General features: G+C 42.1%; 1 protein-coding gene across 3 annotated transcripts in view; it reads left to right on the forward strand.

The window, feature by feature from the left end:
- ank1a (ankyrin 1, erythrocytic a) overlaps nucleotides 1–17456 on the forward strand; it is a 90162-nt gene that overhangs the window by 19929 nt on the left and 52777 nt on the right. Inside the window, exon 2 of one of the 3 annotated variants that reach the window (XM_079690097.1) lies at nucleotides 16870–16962. The exons of the other annotated variants lie outside the window; for them this stretch is intronic. Coding sequence (XP_079546223.1) covers nucleotides 16870–16962 — 93 coding nt within the window. The remainder of the gene's footprint in view (nucleotides 1–16869; nucleotides 16963–17456) is intronic. 3 annotated transcript variants of the gene reach the window in all.

Here is a 17456-nt window from a genome sequence, read left to right on the forward strand (position 1 = left end):
TTATTCAGCACTCTAGAAGCAGAGGCCCCTCGTCCTTTCAGGTAAGAATAGTGCAGTAAAAATGTTTACACAATTGATCGTCCTTCATTGAACTGCACCATTGCAAAGATCGTTTTATGTCATATTCATTCATAGTGAAAGTGTTGAGGTATAGCTGCTCGATTAACGTAGCTCTGTTTTTTTATTGAATGGGACAAAGAGATGTTTGTTCTCTCTCTTGGAGGTTTCCGTCTATTTCAAAGTGTGCCCTCACTTCCAATTACTGAACAAATTGTTGATTTGCCAGCCTTTCTTTGCTCCACAATATTTGTACTCCATAGCTCATCTTTCACTGAGGATAATTCATTCCCATTTTCTAAAGTCCTTTCCCACACATTGTACCAACATGTTCCCTCAGCAGGGCCAACAGTGTATCACCTTTTCACTTTCTGCTTTTTTCCCTCCCTCTTGACCCCTCTCAGCGTCTACAATTTTGGCACTCACCACGTCCAAAGCTTCCCGCTCTCATCATCTTTCTTTTGTGCTGCTCTTCTATATTTCTATCCAACTCTCTAGGAGTAGACGTTCACATTTCTTTACCTCTCTTCTGCTTTTCCCTCTTTTGAGTCATTGAACTCACCCCCAGCCTCTTTTCTTTATATGTTCTCATATGACAGCCCCCTTGAGCCACACTCACACATCAAAACCAGACTCAAGTGCTCTCTTCCTGTTTCGGAGGGCTTTGCTAAGGGTCAGGGACTTCTCTGCAGTTGGTGTGTGTCTCATTCAGAGGGGTCTTTGAGAACATAAGTGTGTTTTTCTCAGGCTGCAGGTGTGCAGGGGGGCTGGTCCTATTGTATCTCCCCCTACTTAAATAATGTGTGAGGAAAGTTAATATAGATGTTGTGTAGCAGTGGGGGTTGAGAGTTAGTTGACAGTGATGTGCCACAAAGGGCAGATTACCGGTTTGAGTTCCTAAAGCAAACAAACAAATATAAATAGCGATCTTAAGTTTCTGAAGAATGAATTCAACCTTAATTTTAAAGTCCACCTGAACTGAGCTGGCATCTCAAAGATAGATTCATGCAGGTTTGATCGGCTCTACAAAGATACAAACAATCAAGATTTCAGAAAACAAAGAAGGTGTTTACAGACATTTCATCCACCCTGACTGACCCTCACCTCTTACACTGTTGCCCTGACAGCATAAAATGGATGCTATTCATTTATGTGGAAGTACATTTTTTCAAATGTCAGCCAATCATGTTTTTGTCAGATCATTTTTCAACATTAGGTTTATTTACCTACGTTTAGAACCCTTTCACGTCTAGCATCATGTCTGGATATTACAAAGCAACTCAAACTTTGGATTTATTTTCCTTTCTGTCCTTCATATTAATGAACATTTTAATAATTCAATGTTTGAACTCCATTTTCTGTTTGTTGCATATTTTAATATGGGTCGTGCATTCTCAGGTTCAGAGCTGACATTATTAGTCACTTACACAATTACTTAATTGACATAAAATGTATCAGCACCAATATTATCAATGAATTGTGAGTTTTCAAGCAACAATTACCTTACATGATGTTTGGCCAAAACAAGCAACACATCCCCTTAATAACTTGGAATGTGCACATGCACCATTTTCAGATTATTTTTTAAAACCTAAACATGCATATCGATTTAAAATAATCAGCAAATAAATCAATAATGGTAAAAGTTAGTTGGTTGCAGACCTACTCGGGTTGCTGTTACTAGGATTAAGAGACAATATGCTGCAGTGGTACCAACATTACCTGATTTAGCAGCCTACCCCAATAGGAGCCCCTTCTCTTGGTGCACGACTGAAAGACCTGTCTTAATGTCCACTGCAGAGGTTTTCACTGCAACGTGTAAAAGATGATGTGGAGATTCCCCTCTGTCTCACCTTCAACTTATCACCTCTTTTGATCTTCTCTGGATTGTTTCATTATATCATCCTCTCCATTTTTTTATATTTAATCTTCTCAGCCTTGTTTCGTCTGTTGCTAGTTATGGATGATGGCATTACATCTTCTTTATCAGCGGGCCTCTTCTGCCCAGATTAAGGTTCTCCTCTGGCCTCTTTTATCTCTGGCTCTCCACACTTATATGGGTTTCACTCATCGGTGCTTACCACCGAGCAGGGAGAGGAAGAAGAAAAGGAGGGAGGCAAAGAAGTATCAGAGAGGAAGAGACAGAGGGAAAGAATTGAAAGAGGGTATGCGGAGGGTATGATGAGGTCTTTGGGGAGGCATTGGAAGCTCCATGAAAGCGGCTTCACTGTCCACCAACTGAATGAGCCCCACTCTGCTGATAAGGACGATGAAAGGAATAATGATGGCAGTGGGGGTGCCAATAGGGGGCTATTTTTAGATGCCTTCAGCTTGCCTGGTGTGTATAACTGTGTACTTGGTGAGCCAGAGAACGTTTCTTAACATGGACCTCTTTGTGTATGTGCAGGTCATTTGTGCAGGCGTGTGCTGAGCTGCATTAATGCGAGGGTGTATGTATGGGTATGTCCAAGGGTGTGTGAAACTACAGTGTGTGTGTGTGTGTCCTAGCGTGCACATGGGTGTAGGTTTAAGCCACGTGGCGTTAGTGCTGACTACAGATTCAGGGAAGAGCTGCAGTGAGGAACTCAATGTGCCCTCTTCATGAACACACTGAAAATGGCTTTTCAATAGCTGTGTGTGCGTTTGAGTGTGTGTGTATTAAGTGATTAAGGTGTCTCGGTGCTATGCGTGTCAATACTGCGGATAGATGGAAGTGTCAAAGGACTGCAGGGTTGTGTGTGAAAGCTAGTGAAAGAGAGAGAGATGTGAGATAAATGTGTAGACATCTTTTTTTTTGGATCAGCTAAATCAGCCGTACAATATCACCATTCATACATGTAGTTAAATAAATTGTTCATTTGCAAATCGATTATTGACCAAAAAGTGAGGTTTTAGCTTTTCAAATGTGTTACTAGCTTCCTTTTTTACCTGCTACCTTTAGTGCTTCTGGGAAGTTTAGCTGCATTGTGTTGCGTGTTGATACTTTCTGTATTTTTCCGGGAGGTATTTCAACCAAATGTGAATGCCTAACATATCTTTGTAGCCTTCCACCTCCAACTCATTCTCAGTCAACAGGCTTGTAGTCTTTAGTGCAAACACTATGGCCACAGAGATGCAGATTACAGTAGCAGAGGTCGAGTAGTAAAATACTAAAGTCATTGTAGTAACACTAGTTTGAGATTAGCTTTTTGTTCCTGGAGAATGAGGCTTTTGACCCTTGGATGTCTTTACTTGTTGTGAAAGCTGATACAGCTGTAGCACTGGCCTGTGTAATTGAGCGGTAAACATGTATTGGTTAATGGCGCGAGAAATAGCACAAGGACATCCTCGGACAATCATGTTACTTTATTTCCCATTATAAAACATCTTCTTTCAATGTGTGTAAAATATGTCTGTAGTGCTACAGCACATTTGCATGTAAATGTTGTTTGCATATTCACACACAAACCTCTAGCATCAGCAGCAGGACTGCAGCCACACCGAAACCAAGCCAGGGCTGAAGGAGGAGTCTCCCTCAGGGCTGACTCAGCAACAACAGGAGGCAAAGTAAGGAAGAGAGGGATGAAGAGGGAGACATATAGATGAGGCAGGAATTTTATATCAAGCGCTTAACATCAACCAATCCAGCTTTTCCTCCTTTCGTTGCCAGCTAAATATAAATAACACGCATCAGCCTCTTTTTCCTGTCAATCATTTTGAGATCTGCAGTTGATGGCAGATGGCTCGCCTCTTTTGTCCTCATTCTTTACAATACACCCTGCTAACATTCATCTGCAGATGCTGTGGGCTTTAGCACCACCATAAACGGTCTTTGAATCTTATTTTTTGAGTAAAAAGTGTTGTGTTGATGAGCTTATGATACCAGCAGGTCTATTTGCGAGGGTTCACCGATAAATACATTTAATTGTCTGGTGAGTGAATGGAAAAGTAATGTTAATGGTGCAAACCTTCACACCAGGCTTGTAGGTGTTACATAAAAGCTCTTAACTTAATATTTCCCTCATGATGCAAGAGCCAAATATTTAGGCTATTTAAGTGGCTTTCTCTTTTAGAAGGTGAGGAAGACTAATTCATTTTTCTGAGGGATTTGGAAAGCTTAATGCCTTGTCTCTCGCCCTCCTAGCTTGAAAGGAACTGTTTTTGTCCCGTTCCCTCCTGAGACTATTACCCAACAGATTCAATTTCCCCACTGTGAATCTAATCAAGGATAGTTGCAATAAAGTTTTTTTCTTGAGCACTATGCAGCAGCCATTTATGGGATTTTATTGCATATCCATATTGAGTGGATATGCTCTTCCTCCAGAGGGCGAGGGTTCACTTCAGGTACATTCAAAAGGGAGTAAACTTCCTTAAACTATGTCTTCAAAGCTTTTTCACTGTCTTTGTTTGTGCGTCTTTGTTTGGGTGGGGGTGGGTGTGGGTATTATTTTGCATATTGGACCTGCATAAGCAGTTTTTCTGGCCACTTGAGGGCAGTGGAAACACCCTACAGTATAATATAAAGAGAGGCAAAGTCCCGCCCATCTACTTCCGACCCATGGGACCTTATTTCGGAAAAATTATGTATTGAAGTCAATGGAGAGAGAAAGATTATCTTCCGATCCCGTTTGAATTGTGCCACGAATTACATATGATGTTTGTCAATCTTAAATAATGATTTATTTATTTATTTATAATGATGAAAAATTAAGTTTGTCGTAAAACTTTTGAAATATAAGACTGTGAAAAATACGCAACTAGAAAGACTACAAATCCCAGAATCCCAAACTCCTAACTCCTAACTCCCCTTGTGTGTATGTACAGCTCTCAACATGCCCAGACTTGTAGTAATTTTCACCTCTTTTAATACTTTTCGCCTCATTCTGAAAGAAAAAAGTGAAATGTGCCAACGTGACGGCCGTCTTGGTGTGTGGTGCGAGACGGGAGATGTAGTTCATTGAGCGGTTTCACACAAAAAAAGTGTTACTTCACTGTTTTACGGCACATTTTAATTTTTTTGACTTGCAAAATTATCTTTTAAAATTGAAAAACATCCTATGAGTATGTGAAGCTGACAATTGAGCGGCCCGACCAGGTAAGGAGACGGAGGCAGAACATCCAAAATAAAACCCGGTGTGGGCATTTATTACCTCATAAACATATGACACAATGATTCAAAGCCTCAATGCTGCCGAACATGTGCACACCGTCACCAACCACAGGGGTCTCACACCACACTACCAGCTCCCCAACAGACAGGGAAACAGAGCCTAAATACACACACACACTAATCAGCAATTAAACATAGGTGGGGGGGGAGCAATTAGAAACGGGTGCATAGGTGGCGCCCGAGGCTCAGGTTTGGGAAGGATAAATCACTTTTTTTTTTACCTGAAGCTGCCCGCCTCCGGCGTCTATAGAAAAGAGATCAACTCAGTGAAAGCAACGCCTGCTGACCAATCAGAGCTCAGTGTGCGGAGTTTAAATCTATCAAGTCATATTAGAGGAGAAAGGAAATAAAGTTTAAACTGCCGTATGCAGAGAAGACGGCGACATGTCGCACTTATCATTCATATCACACTGCTATCACATCATCGATCATATAATATCATAATATATCATATTTCCTTATCTGAGTTAGCTTCTCGAGCCGTATCTGGCCGTACAACACTTAGTGTCACATACTGTATGCAGAAGTAGGCTATTATTAAAGCAACACATTGGGTTGACGAAACACTCAACTCAAATTTAATTAAAGTCAGATCCACTCGTCTCTTATGGCACATTTCCACTGCAGCGGGGTAGCCCCGTTTAAGCGTCCTCGGGCTGCCTCGCTGGCCGTCCGAGGCCGTGGCGTATTTCCATTACAGTTTAGGGCCTGGGGTAGCAACGCAGTGTAGGCGGGGCGATCAGCTTTTTTTTGGCCAATGAGATGTAGGAACGTCGTCACCTCCTCGGTCGATCACGGTGTGCTTTTCTTTGACGTTGCCATTTTTGTAGCTCCTCCGTTTACGAAAATGCTGTGTATAAAAAAATGCTGCAAGCTTGCTTCTAGATATATATGCGACGCTAGGGATGATCTCACGCGTGATCTTGTGACGATTCTCTCTGACCAATCAGCAGTCAAGAGTGTTGACGTCACTAGTTCAGCCCTGGCCCTGGCCTGATAGAACTAAGATTTTATGGGGCCGGAAAAAGTACCCGCTAGCCGGTGCTACGCTATATGGAAAGGCCACCAAAAACTGGCCTGAACGATTAAGGACGCTTAAACGGGGCTACCCGCTGCAGTGGAAATGCGCCATTAGATGGGGGAGTGATATCATAAAACTGTTACGCTTTCAAACACTCGGTAGTTTACTATGCGGCTTGTATCCTGGATTATATGTTTTAAATCATGGATGTTTAAAGTTCATATTTGTCTAATATTAGTTTACTTTTCATTAATGAAGTATGACGCTGCGTTTTCAGTACACTTGTCCCTGTTTGTGATTGGTCAAATGTTTCTAACGCGCTCTCAGCTGGAGAGAAAAACCCTGGCTTGATTTACCGAGTTGATGGCCCATTCCCAAACCGCCCCCTACACCCTACCCCTCCGTTTGCGCGTTCACGCGAAGGGTCCGCCATATTAAGGGCTGTTCCAAACCAACGAGTGTGGAGCGGAATCCAATATTCACTTTTCTTATATCTCTGTTTTAAGGCTCCATATCTGTTTTTTAAAGCTTTTTTTCTAAAAACAGTTCCCAGCTGCATATACAAAATAGGTTGAATATGGTATAGTTAGCTTTAAAGAAATGTGAAACATTTATTCGTAAAAGGAACACATTTGTATATTTATTTGATCTCAAACGATAGGTCATAATGCATTTGTATTTATATATGTATATCGTTAGAGAGCGTTTTATTACGGGCCAAATGTTAAGCAGAGACACTGCATATTGGGTTTTTTGTGACCTCAGGCTTTTCAGTGACAAAACAATTATTTCCATCACATCTGAAGGTCTAATCGTGTTGGCGTTCAGTTTGAGATGTGATGCTCTGTGCGGCTAGACGACACGCTGATTATCTGTGGACAGTTATACTTTCTGTCCTCTATTATGATAGCCGTGTCCCGGTTTAAAGACATAGATGTATTGTCCACACCGATGTCTACGGCACAGCAGCTGTTCCTGAGGTTTAGTCTTGGCATGGCTCTTTGGCTACACTTATTAAAGCATGTAACGTTCATGCTACACTTAGCTGGGGTGTTCGCTGGAGTGGTTGGTGGTTCTCTGTCTGTGTTGACGCAAGTCATGGTAATCCACCGGCTGCTCCGCTATGCTTGTGCATGGCTCTAGGCCGGCCCCATACAATAGAACAGACCTGAAAAGCACCATAATGAGGCACAGGCTGAAAGAAAAGGCATGTCTCTTTCCATTTCTCTGAGCGAAAAGAAAAGAGTAACATAAAAGAATAGAACACAAGAAAGAAAGATGAAAATAAGCCTCACAAATCCAGGTTTTTGGCTGCGCTGTCTCTTTGAGTTTATCTGTTTTTCATGCATGTGTTTTATTATGTTAATGAAATGTTGGATCAAAATAGTCTGGGATGGCAGAGTAACGGTTTTCACTGGAAGGAGGAGAGAAATAGGAGGGAGGGGCCGGGAGTGCAGCTACATGTCATTGATAAAAACACATTTAAATTGGCTTCCCTCTCTTAAACCCTCCATTTGTCTGTACATCTCTTCTTTCTTTTGCAAAGCGTCAGCGCAAACATCACAAATCCCAGTTGCTCACACAAAACATGAAAGCGTGTTCACTCAGTCATATTACAGTTTAACTACAATAAACAGTATCTTTCATTGCAGCTGCCTGGAATCAAATAATCCTTTGTTGGATTCTTCTCTTATTTGATACCTTTTTCTATCTCCCACTTCACAAAGAAAGCGTTCAGATCACGTTTAGCTGCAGTCCTATAGATGTTTACATCCAGTATACTGGTGTCGGTAGGCACTCATACCCTCGCTCTGGAAAGGTCTTTTTAGAACAGACTCCTCCACTCGCGCCTCGACAATCCCCCTGGTAGGTATTCTCTGAGGAGACAGAAAGGGTACAAACAGAGCTGAAGATCAGAAGAGGTTGTACTTTGTCTCCACTGCAGAGAACATCAAAGCGCTGAGTCCTCGGTGTGCTGTGATGTTAATCTTCCTGCTTTAATGACCTTTGACCTCCACGGGTTCAGAGCAGAGAGTGACCAGGAGGAGTCAGACAGGTTGGACACAGTAAAAGGACATTCTTATTGAAACAAAATGTCCCCCTCGGGTGATCAATACAGGTCCATGTTCTTCTTCTTCTTCTACTACATAAAATCCCATGCAGTAGAACTGACAAACACTATTATGAAGTCTGGTGTAATTGTTCCTTCAATGAAGACTATTCCTACTATAACGGCCTCTATTCCTCTTTATTCCTGCAATTGGTGTATAGCAGTGATGATATCTGCATTTAATATATTCCTTTGACTCATTTGAATAGCTCTCTTTGTAATTGGGGCCGTATAATGGACAATTACAACAAAAAATTTCAAAAGGGAGCAAGCTTTAAGAGGCCAGTGCACATCCAGCAACGAGGCAATAAGGATTCATTTTGAGTTATTCACTCATCACACATCTCCAGAAAATAAGATTTTACTCTTTTGCATCTAAGATATCTATGTTTGAAGTGTATCTCTCGGCTCTTCACTGCTTAGCATGTAGTCAGGACTGCTAACACTCACGCATTGAGCGTGAGAGTCACGCAATTAACCCAAATCTCACGCACTCACGCCACACTTGCCTTTCCTCACGCTAAGTTTTCGTCCAAAATAAATGTATAGATAGGATTCGCTCGTTGCTACGAGAGACCCGGGTTCGAGACCTCTCTCAGACAGTCCATATTTTAAGTTGATTATATTACAGGTTTATTCATTTTGGAATTATTAAATATAAAACACATAATTTGTGTGATTATAAATAATAATAATTTATTATAATTAATTGAAGGAACAGCAAACCGAGCGGTCTACGAAATGAGACGGTCTTCTGGCTTAGTTCAGTAAAGTTGGAACGATATTGGGAGATTCTGATTTCACGGATCAATAACTCATGAACAAAACGTTATTCAGACACAAATGAAGTCTCCTAAGTACCGTGGTAAGGTTGACAACGAACTACAATCACACTTTGATAAAAAAAAAAAAAAAGCCAATACGCGCCGTCCTCCGAGCTGGACACATTACATTGGTCTCTATCATGGTCCCTATCCGCAGCCGGAGAAGAAACGAGTGCTCAGGGACCGTCTGCAAAGTGCAACTCCAAAAAAAGTGAATACAATAATATTCAATCACTATTATACCGCTTATTACTACTAAACTCACTACACACATCAATAGTCTCCTGTGTGTCATACTATAGCAAGGAGTTTGGAAGAATATGCTTTTGAATAATTTTGGGGAATATTTATAATGTAAAATCTTCAATAAATATGGCATCATCTTAAATAACTTTACTATTATACAGTATATTTCTACCAAACTCACTATTTGCATTGTGGTTGTTAGCATCTGGTTAGCTAGCTGCGCTAACGGATACTAGAAGCTGTTTCTAAAACAAGGAAAGGGAGAGCTCTGTCCTGTCTGACTGAGAGAGATAACTACAGCTCAGTGAGGTAAGGGACTCTGTTTAGATAGTTAACTTTAGTCTAGTTATCTCAGTGGGTCTTAAACGTTTTGGTCAACATTTACAAGAATAAATGAAAAACAGTTATGAAATACTATGACAGTAAAACAAAAGTACAGTTTAAAAGGGGAGTGATTTGTAAAATATCCATAAAGAAAATGTCTTTAGTGCTGTTTCATATGGGTGTTGAGAGATGTATCCTTAAATTCATTTTGCTCACAAAATGCACCAGGTTGATGTATTTAACTTCAATATTTAAAATAAACTCTTCCCGGGGGAGCAGGCCCCCCCCCCCACACACACACACACTTATAAAATAGCACTTTACCTCTGCTTACACCTATATGCCATTTTATCCGCTGTGAGCTGATTATCGAGCCTTCATTGTAAGAGTCGCGGGTACACTGTGTATGTGCGTATTCCACTGGAGCGCCCGGTACATTAATTGGAAACCCTAGTTTGTACATGTTCAATACATTTGTAACACTGTACACATGAACGTTTTTTTTTTCGGTTCACCAAAAAAAAAATCTCACTGAGCTGAACTCAAATGTTGGCAGCCCTGATGTAGTGTACAGCTTTTATGCAGAAACCTGCTGCCTGGTGGATCCATGAAAAAAACCTCTATGGGAACATTGATTTAATTGTGCTAATGAGCTATCAGCTATACCAGAATATGAAAAAGCGGCTTAGAATTAGCATTCGCGCTAGCATACACGGTAGCGTTAGCATGCATGCTAGCGTTGTAGTCCGGTTATGATTCTCTGTGTGTCACCCATGACCCCTTGTGATTCCATTTCACTGATGCTTTTATCCAAAGCAATTTACCATGAAGATACAAACTGTAGAATCCTGCAGGTTCATTATCTTTGAATAAGCCAAACCATAGCAAGTGCTACTGAAAGTGGTGTAACGATTTTGGCCCCTTTCACATACTGAGACATTTTTGCCATGTAACTGGTTTAACAACAATACAAACTAGAGCCCATACTTTTCAATCAGGATGACTCAACATCCCTCACCCCCTGTATGTACCCCTAAAATCCGTCCTGAAGAGTCTCTCATTGTACACAGATGGAGGCAGAGTGGACAGTAAAGGATGAGTAGCGTCAAGTGAGAGAGTGAGCTGGAGCCATGCAGGTGGAGAGTTAGACAGACAGGAAGAGAGGAGTGTAGAGGTGATGGGTGGAGGTGACTGCAGAATCCTTTCCTTTCATCCCACCTGGCGGGATCCACCTGTGCCTCTCCTCTGCTGATGGAGCTCAGGAAGGCTTCTGCTATGCATTATTTATCATATCTGCATAGCTCTACTGCTCATAGTCACTCACTTGTTTCTTAAATCTCTCATTTCACCTTGGATATCTGCACTGAAATACACCTGCTCACATGTAAATTCCTTTCACTCAAAGCAGTAATTTTTCATTCAGGTGGGTTTTTTGGGGAAGTGTTGCAGGATGTCACTTTTTATAATTCACAAGTTAAATTAAAATGTATAGATCCATAAATGATCGTAACATATACCACGATGTGTAGGATTTTTTGGGTTATGTTTCCATTTGACACATTGTTAGTATTGTGTTTTCTACTGAGAACATAGAAAGATGCAGCTCCTCCTACGTGTACTAAAAGCACCCACTATACTGTGGGCAGTCAAATCATCACATCATAGGTGAGCTATATAATGCACTTAGGCCGGGAGAGTTTGAAATCAATAATATATTTGGATGACTACCATTGTTTTTCACTGCATTTGGATCAGCGATGCGTCACATTGGTGTATCACTTCTAGCAGTAGTCACTTTTCTGCAGAAACCATCCCCTTTTGCTGTAAACGAGATCAGCCATTACGCTGGCTTTGCTTTTTTTACACAAAAAGGCGGTGTATATACTGTATATGCCACTGCATGTGATTTGATATATCATGCAAGCATTATTGGAGCAAAGGAAGTTGGCTAATCATATCTGTAGTATTATTGACAATTGTACTAACTAACTAATACCCAGCTCGAGCGCAATATATTCTGTACCTGCTTAAGGTATAATACAGGAAGGCGTGTGGTGCAGTGGGTTGTGCGTTGGTGTTCAGGTCAGGGGTTCACAGGTTCAAACCCCACTGCAGTTAGCATGTCGTGGTGTCCCTGGGCAAGACCATACTTGTCAACCCCCCCGATTTTCGCAGGGAGACTCCCGATTTCATTGCCCTCTCCCGGTTTCCTCCCGGGGTCATATTTCTCCCGCATTTCTCCCGATTTCTGACCAAATCTGATGTACACAGGACTGTTTCCAATCGGATACAGCTACACCATTGTTGGATTTCCATGGTAACACGTCTCTTTAGTAGCGCGTGCAACTGAAATTCTGAGAGGGTGAGGCAGATAGTCACAGAAAACAGAACAAGAATCGACAACTACTCTACCCTCTGCTCACTCCTTTCCTGCCCACACATATGCTCCATCAAGGACGGTGCTACAGGCCGCAAGGCATTGCACTTAGAACTACAATAAGCATGTTAATGTTAATCTAACAGCTCCGGCGATCCACTAGCACCCCCCTCCCCCCCATTTAGCATTTTGAAATCCTCCCGATTTCTGAGGTCTCAAGGTTGGCAAGTATGGGCAAGACACATCTCCCCAAATTGCTCCTATGGTGATTGTCCACATTGAGTATGTAAGTCGCTTTGGAGAAAGCGTCTTAACATGTAATGTAATGCTTAACCTCTCCCAGTTGGTAAGCGTTATGTATTTATCGGCCCCTGTTTAGCTAATAGACATCACGTTTATGTGGCCTATTGTTTACTACCCTCATCTTTGTAGTTGTAGTATTTAGGGCCGTATCCCCTGTGACGTATTCAGTAAAGTCGTGTTGAAATAGGACCTGAAGAAGACATAAAGTGGTTGCCTTATGGGATTCTGAGAAGGGCTCTTTACTGTTCAGCACCTCAGTGAGGCTGCTAACCTGTTACAGTGTAACTCCACTTGATTTTCTTCCTTGGGAGTTGAATAATTTAGTAGGGGTCCATTTAGTTCAGATACTGTGTCAGCCTTTCACAAGGAACTGGCCAGGCATTGGCCTACTTTGACGTACAGTATGGCATCAGCGCTTTGACTACTTGATGTTGCTCCTGCACTGCTGGATAAACGGAGGAAAGGTGGAGGATTCAGAGGGAAGCTGGTGCACAGCAGGGCTGAAACAAACCAGACTGATGAATAGGGCTTTTGAGCTAGGTGATTGGTTCTTGATGCTACAGTCCTTTGTATATCACAGCTCCTTATTGTTCTCACAGAGGGAGTGTGAGACGGTGCAGGTCCAGTGAGCAGAGAGCTGTTCACTATGTGAAGCTTATTCGAATGAAAGCTCTGTGCAGATATATTAGTTTACTAATAATCAGCCCTGCCTAGTCTTTTAATGTCTTTATGCTTATTTTGTTAATGGCATTTATCTTCATTTCTGTCCTTGTATTGATTTCTGTTATGACCCAGTGTCCTCTCATTTTCCCCTTTCCTGTCTATTATGGATATTTTGGACTATATTGGATAACAAAAGAAATAGAAAGAAGGGTGCTGTTTACATTATGGATAACCTACAGCCATATTAATTTGTTAAGACCAAAATTAGTTAAGATAAAACTTCCTTTAAGTATTAGATGAGGTCATTTAGCTTTGGCATTTTCTTTCACGTTCATTTTGTAAGTAATAAAACGTGCAAACTTTTTGATAATTTGTTTTTATTCTCACAAGAAGTGTTAATCTGCCAGATGGTGGCACTACAGCAGGATCTACATATTGTAAAATGACCTAATATGCGCGTGATGTGTTTTTATCTCATTCTGTTGAGGCCTGCTTTTGTATTTCACTGTGTCATCACTATTTAATTGTGTGTGAATTTCAGATTGGCTGGTTTGAAGTGGACTGTAATTCTCTCTAGCTGTTCTAAATTGATCAATTGTAGTATGCATTTGTTTTAATGCAGCTAAAGTAAAGTTTAAAAAACGTACAATTTGTAATTTATTGTATAAAATGTGTGTGTGCTTGACTGTCAACTATCAAAAAGTGGGTGACCTAACTGGGGGAAACTATCAATTATGTATTTGAAATATTCTGTATATGTGCCTTTTTAACATTTTCAAATTACAAACAACAAATGATGCTTGTGAGAAAGCACAAGGGAAGCCTCATGTTGTGTCCCGGTTCACCAGTACTCCTTTCCCAGAGGATTACTCTCTAATCTTTCTTCCACTTCTCTCTCACACTCTGACTGTCACTCCTCACTGTCCTCAGTTGTATCCTCAGTTCTGCAGCTGACACTGTAAAGATAATCTGTGAATGTGCACAGGTAACATCCTCCAGAGTGGCTCGACTCCAGAGGCCATCAGAAAGGTTTGAAAGCAAGGAGAGAGAAAGTGATGTCTTTTTGCTTTTCTTCTGACTCATACTGAGGTATAATGTGTGTCTTGGACTTTGATGTCAAGTGAACCCAACTACCAAGAGGCTGCTAGTTAGTTTTCCAGAGACTACGAGTGTTATCCTTTTATCCCGCTAATCTACAGCGTAACGGTTTGAGTTCCCTCTGTGTGTCTGGTCGCTGCCCTGAGGCTCCCAGAGGCTCAGGGGTAAATGGCCCTTTACTCTTATCAGCACCTCTCTCCCCCTGTGCCTCACCCTGTCTCCCCCCCTCCTCTTCGTCTTCATCCATCCCTCTCTCCCTGTCATCAGTTGCCGTCTGCTACTTAATCCAATTATTCTTTTAAGCTGACACGCTCTGTAACTCGCCACAAACTCTACGGATGATGCCGCTGTTCATCACATACACACACTCCTCTCCACAAGCAGTGTGTTGCTGAGCATTCGATACTGCAGATATTTCTCATACGTGAAGGTTGTTCAAAGTGCACATTCATGCCTGGTTAAAAAAGGATCGAATAAAGCATGTGTACTACAATGCTGTCTGGTTGTACATTTAAAGTTGCCCCCGTCTGCTCGTTTGTCTATTTGTGGGCGTCCTAACAGAGGGCTTTGGCCTCTGCTGTCACCCTCTGATTCACTGTACCCTTCAGGTGACTCTGTTTCTGGGTGTTGTCCTACACTTTCTGGCTTTGTGCTTACCAGCTGATGCATCTGTCTTCACAGACACAGCACCTGACACAGAAGGTCCTACTCCCCCTCTTTGTGTGTTTCTTTGTGTGTGTGTGTGCTGGTTTGTGTGTTTCTCTATCTTCATGGGGTTTAAATGTCCCCACAAGCAGAGAACAATGAGGGAAATCCACAGGGGAGAGGACATTTTGTCTGTTCCTCAACTCTGTTCACTATTAAGTGATGAACTACATGTTCGGGGCTAGGGCTTTGGTTTGGGGTTCAAATCTAAATTGGGGTTAGGCTTACATGGGAGTAATGGGTTAAGATGCTTTATGCTCCATTGGTACTGCTTGTCAGATAGTCAATTAGCTTTGAATCCTCCCCTCACACCTTTCTGTCCTTTTGATTTGGGGGGTGTCTGACCTAACATCTCACCCCTTAGTCCTCGCCTTAAGGGTAAGGCATTTAGTTAGCCAGAACCAATGTAATATCCCAACGCTCTCCCATCTTATTCTGTGTTAAAGATTCTGCAGTTTTCCCTTGAAGTCAGCAGTGTGTGTGCTTAACTCCCCTTCAGTCTAAAATACATGTTGTGCTTTGACATCCGCATCACTGCATCTTAAAAACACAAGTACTGTCAAATTGCTGCCGTAAAGTAAATATTAAATGTGCAGTAGCAGCCATGACAGGCTAGTTAATCCCGAGCATTCTGCATTTTCACCCAAGTGTAAATCTTGACTAGTATTTGTGCCGCAAAGGGACAGCAAGCGTCACAAAGGGAGCTGCGCTCGGGTGGTTTGGTGCTGACGCGACAACAGTCAAGAGTAACAGATGGTGTGTGTGTGTGTGTGTGTGTGTGTGTGTGTGTGTGTGTGTGTGTGTGTGTGTGTGTGTGTGTGTGTGTGTGTGTGTGTGTGTGTGTGTGTGTGTGTGTGTGTGTGTGTGTGTGTGTGTGTGTGTGTGTGTGTGTGTGTGTGTGTGTGTGTGTGTGTGTGTGTGTGTGTGTGTGTGTGTGTGTGTGTGTGTGTGTGTGTGTGTGTGTGTGTGTGTGTGTGTGTGTGTGTGTGTGTGTGTGTGTGTGTGTGTGTGTGTGTGTGTGTTCTGTATCTCCCCAGAGATTGGGAGCAGGACTGAGCTGTAACCTTTCCTCTGTCTGTTGGTCTGGAGGAAAAACTTTGGAAGATTGTCCGTTTTATTGTCCGTCTGATTCGCTGAGAGAAGCAGACAGTCGAGGTGCATTTCTGGGAAATAAACGAGTGTTATCTGTTTCATGTCTGGAGCTCACAGACACAATAATTACTGTTAATTCAACCATTCTTGCTGTTTACTTTCTGGCCGTCTGCATACATATTGTGAACACAGTTTCTTATCTTTAGGCCCATGCTGGAACACAATGAGCTGTTTCCATGCATCTCAGTCAGGGCCAGACGGTTTGCTTTTCTCTGTGTTGTTGTGTTAAAGACAATTCATGTCGTCTTGTGTACTGCACAAATGTGGTTGCACATTTCTAGATGTGAATTCTGGGTAAGTACACTGCATTTTGTGTCCAGGTGCCTCTCGCACAAGTGTGATTGTTAAGGAATCCCGACTCACTCCAGTGTTTAGGTTACTGCTCATCCGTCCGTGAGCCTCCAACCATCAGATCCTCCTCCATCGATCGCCATCAGTGTGGCGTCGCCCTGCGCTCACCACTGTATGTGTGCCATTTCGTGCTTTCACACTCACACCACCACTCATCCTAACCTAGCCTGTTTCCCACAGGCAGAGCTTTTTTTTGGGAGGGGGGGGTTGGACAAGCAAGACGGGATGGGATAGGGTGGGGTGGTTACTCTTCCTGCTCTCTTCCTCCTCCCCTCCCTCCCTCCACCTTGTTTTCTACCTGTGTCTTAATATAATGTTCACCTGTTCCTCTTTTTGAATCTTTCTCATTTCCTTGTCATTGTTTTCTGTCCGCTCTCCTCCTCTCCCCCACCTCTCCCTCCCTCCCCTCATCTCTTCTTTCTCTCCGTCTCTCTGTGTCGCACTGTTGCGATTAACTGGGCTCTGTCTTTATGTCGTATGTCCTTTTAGGCCCACGCCGTGCATCGCTGGCTAATCGATCAGGACAGTAGTGTGAGCTCTGAGCTGCCGGATGGCCAAGGAGTATGGCACTTTGATGATGAAGTAAATATCTGCAACACGTATATCTGGCTTTTTCCTATTTCTATATATCTATATGTATATATATATATACTGTATTTATGAGTCCATCTTGTACCTGTCACATAAAGTTTGTGTCACTGTTGTTGCTCTGCTGTGGTTGTTTTTATATTTATCTCTTGTTTTTGTTGTGTGTGGCTTACAGTATGGTATTGTAGTTCTGGTTACTTGCTAGTGTTGCTGTTGTGCTGTGAGCTGATTCAGTCAGGTGTCGTGGGATCAGGCTGGAGCTTTTTATTTGTTCCTGTACATGCTTGACATATTGTACTAACTTGCTAATTTTAATTTATTCATTTGGTGGTTTTTATATTTTCCCTTTCTTTCTTTTCAGTCTCACATAATGATATATACCTGAGTGTGTATCTGTATCTTTATTCACATCTATATCGGTGTCTGTGATTTCTCTGAAATTAATGTTATCAAGCAGCATATAACAAGGCAAGAGTCCACGGGCAAAA

This window comes from Notothenia rossii, assembly GCF_949606895.1.
Source record: "Notothenia rossii genome assembly, chromosome: 6".
NCBI classification, from domain to species: Eukaryota; Metazoa; Chordata; class Actinopteri; order Perciformes; family Nototheniidae; genus Notothenia; species Notothenia rossii.